This window comes from Eubalaena glacialis, chromosome 14, assembly GCF_028564815.1.
Source record: "Eubalaena glacialis isolate mEubGla1 chromosome 14, mEubGla1.1.hap2.+ XY, whole genome shotgun sequence".
NCBI classification, from domain to species: Eukaryota; Metazoa; Chordata; class Mammalia; order Artiodactyla; family Balaenidae; genus Eubalaena; species Eubalaena glacialis.
Window position 1 is genome coordinate 36,145,765 of NC_083729.1, and position 20,818 is coordinate 36,166,582.

General features: G+C 39.9%; 1 protein-coding gene across 2 annotated transcripts in view; it reads right to left on the minus strand.

Annotated features, from left to right (window-relative positions):
* THADA (THADA armadillo repeat containing) overlaps positions 1-20,818 on the minus strand; it is a 318,246-nt gene that overhangs the window by 127,005 nt on the left and 170,423 nt on the right. For both annotated transcript variants that reach the window (XM_061210468.1, XM_061210467.1), the window contains exon 29: positions 20,364-20,532. In XM_061210468.1, the coding sequence (XP_061066451.1) occupies positions 20,364-20,532 (169 nt within the window). The remainder of the gene's footprint in view (positions 1-20,363; positions 20,533-20,818) is intronic.

The window sequence follows — 20,818 nt, forward strand, 5'->3', positions numbered from 1 at the left end:
GCTACTATACCGGGAATTTGTACGTATAACATCTCTACTCCTTATATCCACCTTTCAAATTATGTGTTATCATTATTTTACAGATGGTTAAGCTTCATTTTAGAATTTAAGTGATGTGCCCCAGGTCAAATACCTACAAAGTGGGGAAAGAGTACGTCAAGCCTACATTTCAAACCTCTTTCCATACAGCATCCTCCATCCACAAAATAATGCAGGTTGTCAAAAAAAACTAAGAATGAAGCAATTAAAACAGTGTGAGATTATTCAACATCTTGTAATAAACTATAATGGAAAAGAATCAGAAAAAAAGTATATATATATATATATGTATCTGTATAACTGAATCACTCTGCTGTATACCTGAAACTAACACAATATTGTAAATCAACTATGCTTCAATTAAAAAAAAAAAGAAAGAAAAAAAAAAAAGAAAGAAAAAAAACAGTGCAAGATTATAAACTGCATAGCAAGTAGGAATGAAGTAACTACAATAAAACATGGTATCTTCTCTTTATGCTTAGCTTTAAAATGGTAAATACACTGGGGTCTTATTTCCACTCTATCATGGGAGCCTGGCATTTCAGTCAATGAATGATATCCAAGGTGAATCTACCTTACACCAAATTATTTCCAATAAAAAAGAGAGTTAAAGTGAAGCTAGAGTGAGCTTCAACATAACTTGACACAGAGGAATATTTTGTAACTGTTTTCATCTTCTACATACAAGGTCCCAATGTGGGAAACTGAAAATCTGTATGCCAGAATAAAATAAAACGCTGGTTATTTTGACTTCCCTCTGCTGGGCAGTAAACCTCTTGAACTTCTATTTTTGGAAATTGAGGTATCCCTTTAATCCTGTTACAGAACTGGTGACAGTGGTAAGACAGCAAAGGAAAATCAGCACAGGGCCTGTACCAGCACAGTCTCCAAGAACAGGAATAAAACAAAGCACAAGCAAGCAAAAGCATTTTGCAAGAGAATTTTGTGAAACTGGTGTCAGTGTTCACAGCCCAACACAAAAAACACCATCCAACTGCAAGCCACCAGACTAAAGGGGGCTCCCGAAGCCAGATCAACATTGAGAAACTCCCAGAGCCAATATTTACAGCACGGTTAACGTTGTACTTGTAGAAAACAGAAGAGCCCTTCTCTATGTCTGCCCTTCCAAGGATTCTACACATAACCAGCAGTACTCTCTTCCACTTTACTTGGTGTATATAAAGATATGGTTCAGAAAGTGCAGGCCTTCTTCTGTTTAGATTGTCGGGTACAAAGACACTGTTGCTATACTCCTGAAGAAAGACCCTTCTTTTTTTATTTAAAGACCCTTCTGATGATGATTTTTTTCTACCAGCAGCTGAGACAATTGAGCCAACATTTACTTTTAATGAAAATAACCTCTTCTTCAAAAATGGCCTCCATTTGGCTCAATTCATTTTCAAAGTTCTCTTTGATTCTAAAGCTGAAAACAGACAGAACGAATGTCCCTCTCCCCAAATGAATTTGGTGTTAGGGATTTACTAGGATGCCCCCAGACAATGATAAAGAGCCATATTCTAAACCGGCAGTCTCAGTTACTGAAGGACACTTGTTGAATGGATGAAGCCTAGTCCTATCCCACTTAGAAGCAAAACAACTAACACCTGCTTGGAGTCAACAGTGAGGACTCTGTTGCTACCTTCCTGTCCGAGGCCCAAATACCGCACTCGGATGAAGTCAGGTGTCAGTAGTTACTGACATTCAGAAGAGCCTTTCAGAGGCTCTTGCAATCTGAGTACACTCATCATGCTTACCTCTACCCATCACTACTCTATGAGAAAGAAAATCTGTTCTAAGTGAGAGGACGAGAAAGTAGGATGTACTAGAGTAAGTTTTAGATGTACCCAAAAGTTGCAAGAATGGTACACAAAGTTTCTGTATATCCCTCACTCAGTTCCCTCATTGCTACCACCTTCCATGACTATGGTTCATCTGTCACAGCTAAGAAAGTATTGGTACATTATGTCAACTAAACTCCACACACTTTATTCAGATTTCACTAGTTTTTACCTAATGTCCTCTTTCTGTTTCAGGATCCCATCCAGGTACCACATTATATTAGTTGGCATGTCTCCTTAGGCTCCTCTGGTCTGTGACAGTTTCTCACACTTCTTCCTTGTTTTTGATGACCTTAACAGTTTTGAGGAGTACTGGTCAGATATTTTGTAAAAAGTCCCCGATTTGGGTTTGTCTGATTTTTTTGTTTGTTAGACTAGGATTATGAGTTTTGGGGAGGACAGGTGACATGCCATTTTCATCATATCACAACAAGGGTACATGCTATCACACGCTATCAACATGTCTTATCACTGTTGATATTAGGCTGGATCACATAACTGAGACATAGTGTTTGCCAGATTTCTCCACCGTAGAGTTACTCTCCTCTCCTGTCTCTCTCCATACCCTGTAGAAGCAAGTCACTGAATGCAGCCCACACTCCAGGAATGAGGGGAGGGAAGGTGAGCTTCACCTTCTGAAGGAGGCACTGGAGGAGGGGGGGCGGGTAACTACATAAATTATTTGGAATTCTTCTGTGTCTCTTCTCCCCCATTTATTTATTTGTTCAATCATTTGTTTATTTACATCAGTATGGATATGTAGTGGGATATGTAGTGTAGTGACAAGCCCACTGCAACATCCTGGAAAAGGCTTACTTGGACTAGTACTTCTTAACTTTAATGAGCATATGAGTTTAACTGGGATCTTGTGAAAATGCAGATTCTGATTCAGCAGGTCTGAGGTGGCCCAGGAGTGTGCATTTCGGACCAGCCCCAGGCAATGCTGATGCTGCTGGCCTGGCTCTACACTCTGAGTAACAAGGTTCTCGAGACTGTGCCTGACCTCTTTTGGGAATGAGTGTTCACTCTGCTCCACAGCAACCCATCCCAGCTCTGAAAGGCCAAGCAGGGAAGAAAAAAGGAAATGTTTTCAACCCTCAGATCTACTCACTTGAATAAAAACTCCGAGGCAGACTTTCTCGTGTGGCTTTTGCTTTTGATTTGTTTTAAACTACATGGTAGACGTTTTTAGGCCACCACCACCACGCCCAGCCCAACCTGTAACACAGACACAGCCTACCTCTACCTTCTCCCTATGAATTTAGAAATGACTAAACTCGTGATTGAGGTGGTGATATCGAAGATTTAACTTCTGGAATGGAGAGACAGATGGCAATTGTGTACCTCTACTTACTCTGTGCTTTCCTTCTAGAGGGAGAAAAAGTAAAAATTAGAGGAACAACAAAGAAGGAAAAGCTAGGACAAAGGAAGATTAACAAAGTAAATCATACATTTATCCAGAATAGGTGAAATCATGATCTTGAAGACACACTTGCAAAACAATATGGTCCTCCTTCTTTAATGAGGCTGTGAAGGTCCTGGGGAAGAGTAGGCTGCATGAGCAGAAGCCTCACCACTGCTTAGAGATTACAGGCTGAAGGGCACTGGTACTGACCTTCTTCAGAAATCTACCACCTCGTTTTGATTTGGGGGGCATGGATTGCACTGCATCTCTAACTCACTATGAGAATATGGACTCAAATTTCCAACACCTTAATTCTAAATGCATATATACACACACGTAAGTGTATGTTCAATCATAAATTTTAATGTAAACTACTGCCCTATAACTCTGTGCTCTAAATAAACACTTGAAAAATCAAACCTAATGACTAAATTTTCTCTCAAACAGACTGATCAATGAATACCGCTTTCCAGTATAAAAAGAACAGTTTAATTGGACTAGTAAATGTCTCATATACTTGAAAATATCAATTATAAAACAGGAAACTGAAACTAAAACTGCATTTTAGAAACAACATGTTAGATATAAAAATTACTATATATCCTGTAATCCAAGAAGGAAAGGCATAATGTCTACGTGCTATAAGCTGACTTAAACTTACAAGTAAAACCTGTCTTACCATCTACATGAAATAAAGATACTTTTTAAAGGCTTAAATAATGAATAACGGGGAAAAAAATGTCAAACAGCACATTTAAGATGTTAATTATACTGATCTCTTTGAAGTTTAACAAAGGTGATGGAATTTTCTGGCACTTATAAACTCTTCAAAGTCACAATTAAAAAAAACATATTAAATCCATTTGATATAAAAAAATAACTCCAAACAATTTTAGTCCCCTTTTCGGAAATACGATTCTTAGGAAGTTAATGAAAAACGTCCCCCTCACCAGAAATTTCACTTTGCTGAGTTTAAAAAGGCATCCCCAAGCAGGAGAATGACCAAGATCCTAGTGAAAAGAGAGGCCTACCTATGCAATATGAATAAAACATCTGACACCTGTACATACCTAACAACTGCTCCAGAGTGCCATTAATTCAAGTATATAACACACATTCCCTTTATTAATAAGAAAAGAAAGTGGAGGATGAAGCAGGAAGGCAACAGTCTACCTTCATTTGGCAAAAAAAGTGAACATCTGGAATCTGGAGATTTAGCCTTGCTAGGAATCCCTGACAGCATGCCACACTCAAGAGTGATCATGAAACTCATCTGCACACAGAGGAGGTCACAACCAATGAGGCTTTAGAATAGTTTCAAAAGAGCCCCCTCCTGCTCTAAAGAACATCCACCCCACCCCCCTGTCCTCTTATGGAGACAGAAAATCAGTAACCATTAGAGGGCTCTGTTTTTCCTAATTTTCACAGCTATCCCCAGAAAATTATTTCTCTTTTTACAGAGGAAGGAATGAAGGCTAAGAAATCTAAGTGGGCAGTGGAGCTGGCATTTGAACCCAGACAGTCTTACTCCAGAGCCTTCGTTCCCCTCTCAACTACTATTACATTAAGACAGAACTATTAATTGGGAGAAGCAACACAGATGACACACAAGGGCAAAGATGAAATCTAACGATCTAAGAGGTTAAAGTAAAGGTTCAAGTATGAGATATGGGGTGGGAGGGGGGTTCCCCGGGTAGCCGGGAAGTCAGAATGGTCAGCATTGCTCTAGGAGCTAGATGCATACATAATTTTGTTGAATAAATGCATTATTATCTAAGGGTCTAATGGAACACAGTAATAAACAAGGCAAAGAAGAAAAGTATTTGTATGGACAACTGTACACCACCAAATTGGCCAACCTAGAAGAAATGGATAAATTCCTAGAAATACGCATAAGAACCTACCAAGACTGAATGAGAAAGAAACAGAAAATCTGAACAGACCACTAATTAATAAGGAGATTGAATAAGTAACAAAAAAAACCTCCCAACAAAGAAAATCACAGGACAGATGGATTCACTGGTGAATTCTACTTAAATCAATCCTTCTCAAACTCCTCCCAAAAAACTGAAGAGGAGGGAACACTCCCAAACTCATTTTAGGAGACCAGCTTACCCTGATACCAAAGCCAGATAAGAATACTACAAGAAAAACTAAAACAAAAACATAAAACTACAGGCCAATATCCCTGATCAATACAGATGCAAAAATACTCAACAAAATACTATTAAACCAAATTCTACAGCACATTGAAAAATCATACACCATAGGGACTTCTCTGGTGGTCCAGTGGCTAAGACTCCATGCTCCCAATGCAAGCGGCCCAGGTTTGATCCCTGGTCAGGGAACTAGACCCCACATGCTGCAACTAAGAGTTTGCACGCCACAACTAAAAGATCCTGCACGCCACATCTAAAGATCCCACGTGCTGCAACTAAAAGAATCCCACATGCCGCAACTAAGGCCCAGCACAGCCTAATAAATAAATAAATAAATAAATATTTTTAAAAAATCATACACCATAATCAAGTGGAATTCACCTCTGAGATGCAAGGATGGCCCAACTTATATAATATAATAAATGTGATATATCATATTAACAAAAAAGAAGATAAAAATCATATGATCATCTTAATAAATATAGAAAATGCTTTGACAAAATTCAACATCCATTCACAATAAAAACTCTCAACAAAGTGGGTACAGAAGGAATGTACCTCAACATAATAAAGGCCATCTACGACAAGCCCACAGGTAACATCATACTCAATAATGAAAGGTTGAAAGCTTTTCCTGTAAGATCAGGGCCAAGACAAGGGTGCCTACTCTCAACACTCCTATTCAACATAGGATGCACTAGAGCAAAGATGAAACCTAATGATCTATATCTTGTACTAGCAGCCCTAGCCGGAGCAATCAGGCAAGAAAAGGAAATAAAAGGCATCTGAATTGGAAAAGAAGTAAAATTATCTCTGTTTGCAGATGACATGATCTTATATATAGAAAAATAAAACCTGTTAGAACCAATTAAACAAACTCAGTCAAGTTGCAAGATACAAAATCAACACATGAAAATCGGTTGTGCTTATCTGCTAACAATGAATTATCTGAAAAAGAAATAAAGAAACAATCCCATTTACAATAGCATTGAAAACAAAATACACAGGAATAAATTTAACCAAGGAAATGAAAGATCTATACACTGAAAACTCTAAGACATTGGTGAAAAAAAAATTAAAGAAGACACAAATAAATGGAAAAATATCCCGTGTTCATGGATTGGAAGAATTAATATTGTTAAAATGTCCATACTACCCAAAGCCATCTATAGATTCAATGCAATCCCTATCAAGATTTCAATGGCGTATTTTGTTATTGTGGCAGAAATAGAAAAAAAACAAAAAACAAACCAAAAAAATTCATATGGAACCATAAAAGACCCTGAATAGTCAAAGTAATCCTGGGGGGGGGGTGGGGGAATCTGGAGGCATCACAATTCCCAATTTCAAACTATATTACAGAGCCAAAGTAATCAAAACAGTATGGTACTGGCATAAAAACAGACACATCGACCAATGAAACAAAATCCAGAGCGCAGATATAAACCTTTGCATATATGGTCAACTAGTATTTGACAAGGGAACCAAGAACACTCAATGGAGAAAAGGTAGTCTATTCAACAAATGGTGGTAGGAAAACTAGATATTCACATGCAAAAGAATAAAACTGAACTCCTAATCTTACACCACTCACAAAAATTAGCTCAAAATGTATTAAAGACTTAAACATAAAACCATAAAACTTCTAGAAGAAAACATAGGGAAAAAGTTCCTTGACAGTGGTCATAGCAATGATCTTAGGGATATGACAACAAAAGCACAAGCAATGGCAGCAAAAATAAACAAGTGGAACTTCATCAAATTAAAAAGCTTCGGGACTTCCCTGGTTGTCCAGTGGTAAAGAATCCTCCTTCCAATGCAAGGGACGCGGGTGTGATCCCTGGTCAGGGAACTAAGATCCCACATGCCGCGGGGCAACTAAGCCCACACGCCACAACTATTGAGCTTGCATGCCTCACTGAGAGAGGCTGCGTGCTGCAAACAACAGAGCCCATGCGCTCTGGAGCCCGCCCGAGTGCCACAACTACAGAGCCCACGTGCCCTGGAGCCCACGTACCACAACTAGAGAGAGAAAACCCACACGTCTCAACTAGAGAGAAGCCTGAGCACTGCAACGAAGAGACCGTACACCATAATGAAAGACCCTGCATGCCTCAGCGAAGATCCTGTGTGCTGCAGCTAAGACCTGATGCAGCCAGAAAAATAACAATAATAATAAGGAAAAAAATAAAGCTTCTGCACAGCAGAAGAAACAATCAACAAAATGAAAAGGCAGTCTAAGGAATGGGAGAAAATATTTGCAAACTGCATATCTGATAAGAGGTTAATTCCAAAATATGTAAGAAATTCACAATTCAGTAGCAAAAAAACAAATAATCCGATTTAAAAATGGGCAAAGGATCTGAATAGACATTTTTTCCAAAGAAGATATTCAAATGGCCAACAGGTACATGAAAAAGAGTTCAACATCAGGGAATGGTTATTATCAAAAAGATGAGACAACAAATGCTGGCGAGGATTTAGAGAAAAGGGAACCCTTGTGCACTGTTGATGGGAATGTAAATTGGTATAGCCACCATGGAAAACAGTATGGAGGTTCCTCAAGAAATTAAAAGTACAACTACAGCAATTTTTCTTTTGGATATATATCTGAAGGAAATGAAATCACTATCTCAAGGAGATACCTGCACCCCCATGTTCACTGTAGCTTTATGATACAATAGCCATGACATGGAAACAACCGAAGTGTCTATCAATGGACAAATGGATAAAGAAAATCTGAGATACACACACACACACACACACACACACAATGTAATGCTCTTCAACCATAAAAAAGGAAGGAAATGCTACCACTGGCAAGGTCCACATGGACGGACCTTGAGGGCATTATTCTAAATGAGACAAGTTAGAGAAAGACAATATTGTATGATCTCATTTATACCTGGAATCTAAAAAAAACCGAACTTGTAGAAACAGCAGATTGGTGGTTGTAGTGGCAGGGGTGGGCATGAGTGAAGGTGATCAAAGGATACAAACTTCTGGGACTTCCCTGATGGCGCAGTGGTTAAGAATCCACCTGCCAGTGCAGGGGACACGGGTGCAAGCCCTGGTCCAGGAAGATCTCACATGCCATGGAGCAACTAAGCCTGTGCGCCACAACTACTGAGCCTGCACGCCACAACTACTGAGCCTGCATGCCACAACTACTGAGCCCGCACGCCACAACTACTGAGCCTGCATGCCACAACTACTGAGCCCGCACGCCACAACTACTGAAGCCCTCGTGCCTAGAGCCCGAGCTCCGCAACAAGAGAAGCCACTACGATGAGAAGCCCACGCACCTCAATGAAGAGTAGCCCCCGCTCGCCGCAACTAGAGAAAGCCCGCGTGCAGCAACGAACACGCAATGCAGCCAAAAATAAATAAATAAATTTATTTTAAAAAAAGGATAGAAACTTCCAGTTATAACATAAATGAGGTCTGGAAATGTACTGTAGAACATGGTGACTATAGTTAACAATACAGTATTATATGTTCGAAAGTTGCTAAGAGAGTAGACCTAAGAAGTTCTCATCAAACATACACAAAACTGTAACTATGTCAGGTTATGGATATGTTAACTAACCTTAATGTGGTAATCATTTTGCAATATATGCATATATCAAATCATCACACTGTATATCTTAAACTTACACAATGTTATATGTCAATTATATCGTAATAAAGCTGAAAAAAACAAAGAAAGGCAAATGGACTATCTTTTCCTTCTTACCAATTCAGACAGGGAAAACGCTGCAGATGACCTTGGTGGAATTCATTATCCAAAGTAGTTTTGCAAAATCGTAAGACACTTGGGGAAATGGATGTCAATGAATGTGCATTTCAATAGCAACAGGAATTAAACAGTGGTCTACCTGAATGGGTTTCTTAATGAAAACAGAGAAGAGACTACCACTGCCCATATGTTTGTTCTAAGGACAACATGAGCTTGGTTATGTATTCTTACTAATTCTTTATATTTTAATGTCAAAATCTATAACTAATTTAATTACTGATAATTAGGGTGACTGATAAATTAACTATGCAAAAGTTAGAAGAAAAAAAAATTTATCAAAATATTCACAAGTGCAAATTTTTACCTTAATTATCAACCCTCCAAATCTCCTAGTGTGAAGAGAAGATATAGAAAATGCTTGTTATTGACAGTTACAACAGAAATTCAATTAAGATTTAATTTGCTTATTTTTTCAAATATATGCCTTTAACAAAACCAGAAAGACTCCATTTTAATATCTGTAGTTATCCTTCTAGTCAGACTAAGAAAAGTACACATAAGAATTATATGACACTGTCTAAAAGAGGTGTTAAGGGTGTGCTTTAAAAACTCTAATTTTTTTATATACTGGAACATTTTTGAGTGTCAAGTCACAAATTTACTACTGGCTTTCTAGACATTTACGTATCTGAGCCATACACAGTATCTGAAAGACTTTTAACAATAAAATTAATATAATTACTATCTTCACCATATATTTTTAGCATGCTCATCTAGATTTTTTAAATTAATTAATTTATTTTTATTTTATTTTATTTTTTTAATTTTTGGCTGCATTGGGTCTTCGTTGCTGCACGTGGGGTTTCTCTAGTTGTGGTGAGCAGGGGCTACTCTACCTTGCGGTGCGCAGGCTTCTCACTGTGGTGGCTTCTCTTGTTGCAGAGCATGGGCTCTAGGCATGTGGGCTTCAGTAGTTGTGGCACGTGGGCTCAGTAGTTGTGGCGCAGGGGCTTAGTTGCTTCACGGCATGTGGGATCTTCCCAGACCAGGGCTTGAACCTGTGTCCCCTCCATTGGCAGGCGGGTTCTTAACCACTGCACCACCAGGGAAGTCCCACCCTCATCTAGATTTATCTTCCAGTTTCCTTTTTGAGGTCTGAATTTGAGGATCTGGATAAAGCTTTATGTTTAACTCAAAATTAAAATTTTGATGTCCTGGGTTAAGTTTTTAGAGAACCTCTGTTCCCTAGGGAAGGATTTTCCACACAGCCTCTTGCCCCCTGCCCAAGAGAGACTCAATGAAATAGACAGCAAAGCACTTAAAGTAAAAGTGAGAAAATTCTAATTACGTGTTATTTTCCAAAGCACCCCTAGAATTTTATTGTGCTCCCTGAGTCTGGGGAGGGCAGGAATGAGTTTCAACTACACACTGTGCAAGGGGATCAGAGGCACGTCGAGGCAGGGACATGAAGCAAACTATAAAGAGCTGGGATTCTGAAAGCAAGCTGGCTTAAATGTTCACAGCATCTTCCCAGCAGAGAGAAAGAGAGAAGGGAGAGAAGAAGAGAAAGGGAAGAAAAGTGCTTCCTTTGAGATTTCCGGCTTGAGTTTTATATCCCCCTCCTAATCCTTTATTCCCATGCACAGCTCACTGTAGTTTGTTGAGCCACAATTTGTTCATGGGTCAGGGAAGGTTTCTGTCATGGCCGTCGGTATTTTAAAAGAGCTGCATCACCCCTTGTCCACACAGGATCATGGAGAGAATCCACAGGTACCATGGAACAAACGTTCTCAACCACGGACGACTGTGCCCCTTGAGGGACATGTGGAAATGTCCGGAGACATTTTTTGTTGTCACAAAAGGGAGGGTGGGTACTACAGGCATCTGTTGGGGAGATGTTACCAAATATATTACAATGCAAAGTACAGACCCCACAACAAAGAATTACCAGGCCCCAGAGGTCAACAGTGTTGAGGTTGAGAAACCCTGCCATGGAAGGACAGGGAGGAGGGGATGCAGATACACGGTGCAGTTGACCCTTGAACAACATGGGTTGGAACTGTGTGGGCCCACTTATGTGCAGATTTTTTTCAATAAATATACAACAATATACATGTAGAACATGGTGTGTAAGACTTGTACTGAAGTGGATAGCCTATCCTTACATAGGCATAAGGTGAGTGATATCTAACATTAAGAGTGTGTTAGTTTTCTTACCGTTTTATAACTTTGCTTTCAAAGAATTACATTATCATATTATGGTATACCTTTCTCTCTAGTAATTGGAGAAACTGAGTATCAGCCTATTATCACAGGTAAGTTGTTTTTAAAAATGTAACAAAGTTTCTGATACTGTATTATGAATATGTCTTTAATACTGTAGGTCATAAAGTTTTTATAGTGTATAGGCTAGGCTACCATAAAGCAATCATATTGCTGCTTCTTTGTTATCAATGCATGAATCATTATACCTGCAAATAAATATTTCTTTTTCACATTTATCTTTTCATTTTTAATGTCTAGTGTTAGTAATATATATAACATCTACAGTGTTTTGTATCATAGAAGACAATATTGATGTAGGTACTGACGGAAGATTCATTTGTAAACAGACTAAACTTAATGGTGTTGATAAATACAGTACAGTAATTGTAAATGCATTTTCTCTTCCTTATGATTTCTTAATAATTTTTTCTTTTTTCTAGATTACTCAAGAATAAAGTATATAACACATCTATAAAATATGTGTTACTTGACTGTCCATGTTATCATTAAGGCTTCCAGTCAACAGCAGGCTATTAAGTAGTTAAGTGGTGGCGAGTCAAAAGTTATGTGTGGATTTCCCACTGCACAGCTGTCGGCACCCCAACCCCACGTTGTTCAAGAGTCAACTGTACAGAGAAATATAAGAATGTGATGAACAATAACATGGTTTAAAATAGAAAGACTTTTATTGTTTATTTCCTTTAGGCCCAGGACTGATTTTCCTTCAGGCCTCTAAGGTGGCTGTCATATTGTCTGGCTATTCGCAACCACAGTGCTTTTGCACAGCCAACTGAGTCCTTAGTAACTGAAATACACTGGGTGCTCTAAACGAAACCCAGGGCTATGCAACAAGTACATGTGCTCTGCGAGCTCAAAGATGCTTCCCTCAGGGAAACAATGAGGTGTTCCTTTTGCCTATTAGATTGGCAGAGCCAAAAACAAACGACAAATAATGCTGTCTTCATGGGATGGAGGCCCGCCAAACAAATCGCATCACATGATGGGACCACACACCATCAGATATTTTATAGGAATTCTGGGAAACGACAGAAGCTTGCTAGTGTGCCCACAGCACAATGTTTTGTTTTGTTGTGTTTTTAAGAACATTCAGAATTATCTTCTGTCATAAAAAGTCTCACACAATAAGGCTGGGAGGGGATGGAAAGTGTGTTTTCCAAGATGAAAGGTGAACTCGGAAAAGTGCTAGATTAATCTACGTAGGAGGATCCTGTATTTCCCTTTCAGTTTATGAACTTCAAATTTTCCCCTTCGAATGGTAAAGGACTCCTTTGTTTGGGACAGTGTGACAGTGTTTCTTTCCTGATTCATGGGGTTTCTGATGGGGTCTGGGGGAGGGGGTGTAATTCAAAACAAAACAGGTGCAAGGAATAACAACCTGATAGGCAGGAACTCAACCCTTAAAAATCAGAACTAATCTCAGTTCTTATAATCTTCAATATGACCTACTGGAAGGTAGAGAACACTGACTGATCAGAGGAACGTCTTTGTGAAGCATGCTAACACATAAAGTAAAAACTGCTGAAAATCAACTTATTTCTCTCTTACGCACACACTCACGTATCAGTAGAGATTCTTACATTACCATTTCAACACACAACATTAATTTTTCTAAAGCACAGCTTTCTGTAGCTCAAAATCCTTCACTCACCATCTGCATCAGTGGTCCTCACGTTTTTGGATCATAAACCCCTATGAGGGTGGTGGTGATGGTGGCAGCAGCAGCAACACCAAGTAGTAACAACAGCAATTAACGTGCACTGAACATTTACTATATGCCGGAGTCATAATTTATTTCATTTATTTTATTTTTGGCTGTGTTGGGTCTTTGTTGCTGCTCACGGGCTTTCTCTAGTTGCGGCGAGCGGGGGCTACTCTTTGCTGTGGTGCACGGGCTTCTCATTGTGGTGGCTTCTCTTGTTGTGGAGCTCAGGCTCTAGGGTGCGCGGGCTTCAGTAGTCGTGGCTCGCAGGCTCTAGAGCGCAGGCTCAGTAGTTGTGGCGCATGGGCTTAGTTGCTCAGCGGCATGTGGGATCTTCCCGGGCCAGGGATCGAACCCATGTCCCCTGCATTGGCAGGCGGACTCCCAGCCACTACGCCACCAGGGAAATCCCTATACATATATTCTTTTCTACTATTACTTCCCCTACTCTAATTCCAAATAGTAACAAAAGCCTGGGGATACATCCACTGACAAATCTCTGGACTCTACACACCCCTGGCTGATACTGTGAGTTCAGAGCCTCACAAAACAGCAGTAGGACACTGGTGAGTGATGGTGAAGGTGCACTACAGTCAATGCTCTGAACCTGGCAGCTAAAAGCTGTCTCCCACACCCAGGGCAAGCTCCCGAAGTAACACACACCAAATAAAAGCCTTTCGATATTTATAAGGAAGGGATTAATTCATCTTCAAGAGAAGCACTTTAATTAAAAATGACTTTTCTGGGCTTATATCCAGATAGAAATATATTGCCAGAGAGAAATATATTGCCAAAAGGTAAGATTTAACAAGGTCTACTTTTCTCTTCATTTATTTATTTTTTTATTTAAGGGCCCAGTGCTTCCCAATCCTTTTCACGTCAAGGAACACACAGAATATAATCCTCCTCTGGCACTCTGGGATAAAGAGATGCTGCAGGTGATTGCCTGGAGCCTCCAGCCCCTTAAGGCTCCACTCAGACTCCCCGAGAGCTGAAGGATTCAATAAATACTTGACACATCTACAGCCATGCCACGGGAGGAACTCTGCCTTAGCCCTCCTTGGACTGGGGACCTTGTTGACAACTTAGATTTTTCTCCTTTCACAGGAACACAGTCCTCAGAAAGAACGAGTAAATCTGGCCACTAGTGACAAGAGTGAGCCTTTATGACTCATTCCAGAAAAAAAGCACACTGACCAGCCATCCATTTACAATTTACAACATCAGCATAATTTCACGCTTTTGTTTTTTATTTTCCATTCTGAAATTATATTTTCTGAATAGAAAATAAACAACAGAGATAGGCCAAGCTTAGGTCACCAAATGGAATCTGTCAAGGAATGTTCCATTTCTGGACAGCTTGAGCAAATTTTTACTTTATGTTTCACAATTCTATACTTTTAAGAAATATGAAAAAGGTACTAAAATTCTTCAAGCATAAGGTGCTGTTTTATATGGTCACATTTTAAAAAGATGGAATTGATCATTCTTTTAAATTATACTTACAGGTTTTGGCGCAACAATATTAGTAAAAAATATTTTTTCTAAAAACATTCTCTTCCTTATTTAGAAAACTCCAGTAGAATTTATACTTAAGGCTCCCTCCATCACTCATTTTCTATTTGTTTCCACTGCTTCTCTCTACAGCAGACAGTAAAGGGTGGTTGGTCTTAGTCCTGTTTCCTGAACAGTGATTCCTTCAGACAACTAGCTGGCCAAACTGGCCTATCTTTATTTCTTTCCTGGTGTTCTGCTTTTCTTTTCCACAAAGGTAATACCAAGATCTACCTCTGTGTTTGTCCTCATGCTGTCCCTCCCAGCCCAGCACCCCTATACCCATCCTCATAAAGACCCTAACGCAAGCCCTAACACAGAGCATATCAGGATGTTACAGACTAAAGCAGAAAGGGCCTTAGCTTCAGTCTCCTTTTATGACTGATGCATTCATCTTTTGCCTTGTCTTCCTTTCTGTTATTCATATGCTCCCTGGTCCCCAAGGGTTTAAGCGGCTCACTTGGCTTCTAACCCACGGCTCCCCCATACTGGGAGGTAAAAGCCTTAAAGGCAAACTCATGTTTTCACTGAGCCTAGAACAGGGTAGGCATTCCACAGTGTGAAGTGAATTCAATCTTGACCACTTTTTCACGGTCCCAGCAGCTCCCAGGCCTAGGACCTACGATTCCTATGGTTGCCCATGTTTGATAGGTTTTGTCACACCCTTAAGGATGACAGAAGGTATGGCAACTGTGAACTTGGTTATGACCTAGGTCCCAAGAGAGGATTCCATATTTCCAGGTTAGGAGTATTAAATGGGAGACCAAAGAGAAATGACGAGAAAGAGACAAGCAGAGGGAGGGAAGGTACAATAAGTACTTTTAAAGGTCTTTTACCAGTTGTAGCAGGGTTTCACCGGCTTCCTCTGTCCCTCTTTATAATATGGATGGACTTCTTTGTTTCCAATGTTGTAGTATCATGTCAAATTAGATTTAAGGAGACTGAGTGACAAGGGATTAAAACAAAGATGGATTCTTGATTTGGTTTCCCTAGGCATAAAAAGTAGTTATTCACATAAACTATTAGGGACGCAGCAAGTTCTAAAGAGAAAAGGAGTGCAGGCTTTAATGTCTTCTCTCTACCCCTGACTACCTCTGTGACTTTACTCAAGTCACTCTGCCAGGCTCACCTCAATTTCCTCATCAGAAACACAGAGAGAATGTGGTGTGTGTGTGTGTGTGTGTGTGTGTGTGAAAAAGAGAGAGAGAGAGAGAGAATAATGCCTATCTTGCTGGGTTGCTGGGAGGATTAATGAAATCGCATGTGCAATTCATGTGGAATACAAGAGGTGCTCAAAATGTTCATTTTACTTCTCTCATGGCAAACTTTCTAAGTGCGTGGGCCTAGGCTATCTGAAGCCCATCCCTGGCTAATATTTCACATCAACCCAAGGACGGATGCAGCAATGCTACTCCACTCCACAGCCAGAAAGGTGGAATCTTTTTAACCCAGAATTCTTAAAGTGAAGAAATCAAGGCTCCAAATTTGGGGCCCCAGAATAAAAGAATTAAACAAAGTGTTCGACAGATTCTGCTGGTAAAAAATGGAGAAAATTTAATACCAGGAAAGGGATGTGTAAAACTGTGGTGATTATTTGGATTAACTGAAGAAAAAAAGAATACCTTTGTCTAGAATGTACAGATAAATGCAAAAGTGCTTTTTCTGCTTTAATAGCAGCTAACTTTCCTCAACTGCCCACTTAATCTTACCCAAATAAAAGAGCTTAGGGGCTTCCCTGGTGGCGCAGTGGTTGGGAACCTGCCTGCCAATGCAGGGGACACGGGTTCGAGCCCTGGTCTGGGAAGATCCCACATGCCGCGGAGCAACTAGGCCCGTGAGCCACGACTACTGAGCCTGCGCGTCTGGAGCCTGTGCTCCGCAACAAGAGAGGCCACGATAGTGAGAGGCCCGCGCATCGCGATGAAGAGTGGCTCCCGCTTGCCGCAACTAGAGAAAGCCCTCGCATAGAAACGAAGACCCAACACAGCCATAAATAAATAATAAATAAATAATAAATAAACTTAAAAAACAAGAAACACATCTCTACATAGCCATGGATCAAAGAAAAAGTTATATGAGAAAATATTTTTTTAAAAAAAGAGCTTAATTAAAGAAAGAGCAGGGATCAGCTTTTATATGTCTGTACAATAGGAAAAATAACCAAATTGGGCAGGAAATGAAAAAACTCAGAATTCAAACTTTTACTTCAAATGGTATATATTTCCTTAGGAAACACCAAAAGATGAGTTAAGTACCCAAGAATCAGAATAAATCCTTCCTCATGATTGTTGGCCAAACTCTTCCTCAATACAAGAGAACTTTTGAACTCTAACTCGATTTCTTGGGAGTGATAAGTAACCTTGTAATAACATCAAGTCCCCAACATGAAGAATTTTGGCAACAAAAACAGACGTTTAATTCTACTTAAAAGACAGGGAAGCCCTGCCAGTGCTGCTCCCAAATGAGGTACCGTCCGTGTCTCTTATCTAGCCTTTACTGAGATTTAATGTCATTTACCACCGGCTCTCGTGAACCCGCAGAATAATCTCACCTTTTCTGATGTGCATTACTTCCATCCATTTCAACATGGCAATTATGAGCCTCTGGTTTTTAAAATGATTAAGAAACAAATCCCACATATTCTTTCCTTTTTTGCATGTCCTATAATTTGAGTCTTTCTTCCATAGTCCCCGAAAATTCAGAGATCAGCACATTTCTCGTTTTCAAGGTATAGTACTACAGAAATACTCCAAGGTTTGATATATTTATGTAAACATTTTTCAAAGAAGTCAAAATGTATAATTCAAGAAAATGTTCTGTGAAAGAATTTGTTTTCTGATTACGAAATGATTTCCTGCTTCTGAAAAAAATAACAACTTTCTATTTACTTAGCTGGCTCTGAAAGTCCCATGGAGATTACTATTCCTTTCAACCCCTAACATCTCTTTTCCAGGTGCAGGTCCTTTACTGATTTCAAAGGTAGCTTTATGCGGAAAAGGAATCTATAAGCTACAGAAGGAAAAGAGAAAAAGAGCCCTCCCTGTCTTAACCCCTTATGCTTTCCCCACAAAGAACAACAGGGTGAAACAGAACTATTACAACACAGATGAGACACTCGAATAGACATGACAAAAAGATTTCCACAGGCCTTTGACTTCTTTTTTTCAACCAGGGTATAAGCCAATCTTGGTAAAGACAGGAATCTGTTTGACAAACACAAACACAATACCCAGCACCCAACACCCATATGGTTGTTGTTTTTTCCAACAAGCCCTTCATGTCCCCAACACTGAGGAACAAGAGGAATAGTCACAACCACCCCAGAGTTAGAGGGTTTTTACCTTCCCACAGTGTTTCACATATTATGTAGCAGAAGAAGTAACTTTGAGAATATCAAAGGCAGCCCTGCGAGAAAAAGACCGTATTTTGTGGCTGGGCAGACTGGTGAAACACAAGCCAGACCTTTTAGTGGTGTGTATGGGGAACGAGTCTGGGAGGCCCATTTGTACAGTTGGTGAAAGAGCCAAAGAAACAATTCCAACCTTACTACTTCTAAGTTCGGCCAAGAGTGGATCTTCAATAAAGAAAATCTGATGGCTGATGCCGCCCGACAATCCGAGCCTTCCTTCTAACTCAGCTGCATCCCCTATGAATCTCTGAAAAGCCTGTTCTGCATTACTCATTACTGCAGGCCCTTTTCCTTCAAAGAAACAGTGGAGTCTGACACAATTGTATGGGCCTCAGGGTCCCATCTTTATAACTAAGATAACCCCAGTCCCTCTCTTCATCACAGGGATATAGTGAGGACCAAGGGAGATGAGTGCTTAAGAGTTTGTATTAAAGAAACCACCAATGATCCATAATGCATATAACGGAGACGAGACCATCTGGTCTGGGACCCTTGGGAGTTGCACAATCTTTTCAGGAGATCTGCAAGATTAAACTATTTTCAAAATGACACTAGACATTACTTTCCTCTTTTATTCTCAGTCTCTCACAAGTATACAGTGGAGTGTGCCAGAGGCTACAAGGTGTGTGATGATGTCACCTCTCTAATGACTAACAGAATGTGTGCTTGTGAGTTCTTGTGTTTTATTTTCTGTTTTAGTTTCTAATTAAATATTGATAGACAAAAGCCACTTGGGTTCCTCAGAAACTTTTAAGAGGGTAAAGAGGTCCTGAGACCAGTTTGAGATCTGCCACCTTAGAACTTCAGTCCCACCCAACCCTGTAGTTTCCAGATGGGCTGACTCTCACCCGGCCTGAGCCTTTCTATATGCTGTTCCCTCTGCAGGCGGGACTCTTTCTCTCCCTTCCCTTGGCTAACTTCTGCTCTCTTCTTAGATGTCACTTTCTCTGGGAGGCTTTCCCTGACTTCTCCAGGACCAGTCAGGTGACCCTGCTATGCTCCCCTAGCACTTGGCATACTACATTGTAATTGCCCATTTTCTGGCCTTTTTTTTTTTTTGTCCTCGACTCCTTCAACGCAAGAACTGACTTGGTCACTATTTTGATTGTGACACAGTAGTATATAGGAACCATTCAACAAATACTTGTTAAATATATAAAACAACCAAGGAAGGAAGGCAAAAAATAGGTCTATCTTACATTCTCACCTAGATGGAATTAGTTACGAAAATATCAGTTTTCATTGTAGCACAGACTTATGAAAACTATGATAATAACAATAATAACTATCTATATATCTTGCTATGTACCAAGAACTATTCTAAGCACTTTATATGCATTAATTCATTTAGTCTTCACAAAATCCCTACGAGGTATACACTACTATTATCTTTGGTTCAAAAATGAAGACACAGGTGTACAGGTTGTGAGTGATGAATCTGAAATTGACACCTAGACTAGTCTGGATCCAGAATCACAGGCCTTAACCACTCTACACACTGCCTCTGATGTCAGCAGTGTGGACTTCAAGCTTAGAACATATATTTGGATCTCAAGGCCATCTCTCTAATCTGCTCACAAATCAGAAGCATGACCTGATATTTAAATCCCACCCCAGCCCTGCCCCACTGTGAGTGACTACAGCAGCCACGTGAACAGCAGACCTTCTTACCAGTATCAAGTTTATAGCTAGGGGTCAAAAAGGACAGTTTCAATAAGAAGTGTATTTCTTAATCATTTGTTGTACTTGAGTCTTTTCTAGAAGAAAAGTTAAAAGCAATAAATCAATTTGTATATTTATTCGAAAGAAAAGTCTCTTTTGTATTGATAGCACAGAGAAAACAGGAAAGTAGGGTTTGATATTTCATGTACTGTGGTGTTAAGCTCCCTGATGTGTATCAAGGAATGCTCACAACTTCACCCTGAACACGGAGTGGCCTAGAATGTTCTGCAGGCATACTTGATGGAAAAGACACAACTCCACCTGGTTCAGAGAGGAAGGCTAAATGGAAAAGCATGCTACAGAAAACCTAGGTTTTAATGCAAAAGATGACCTGACTGAATCACAGTGTGACACCGCATTCATGTTTATGATAAAAAAGCACACCTAGGAAATACTTGTTCTTTCAGCAGTAGAAAAAAGTTCTACGGATAAAGTGAAAAGCTTGTATAACAAATCTTCACCTGCTAACAGTGTCTGTGTCTGACAGAAGTCAGAAAGAGTGACTGTACTTACCTGGAGAAGTGTCCCATGAATATGATTTTGCCGGAAACACTGGTCAGTGCAGTTGGGGAGTTTGGCCAACAGAGTTCGGACGGTATCAGGGATGTCGTCCATCATAACAAATGGGACCAAGGCACGAGCTGCCATTTCACGGGAGCGGTAGACAGGTGAGCAACCACATCTGGGAAAAGATAAAAACACAAGACCATTCAATACTCATTTCCACACCCGTGTCTTTGTATATGCTGATGTTCTATCTAGCTCTGGCTGCGACATCCAAGGGCTGGGGTGGCGGGAGGAGTTGCTCCCTATTCCAAATGATTGGTTTTTTTGTCATTAATTATACAGGCAACTTTGCTTTTCTCATAAACATCGTTAACATCTATGATTCCATCACAGGAATAAATGCAGATAGGAATTGGGAGTAAGACAATAAACAGGTAGTTGCTCCTCAACAAACAACTATT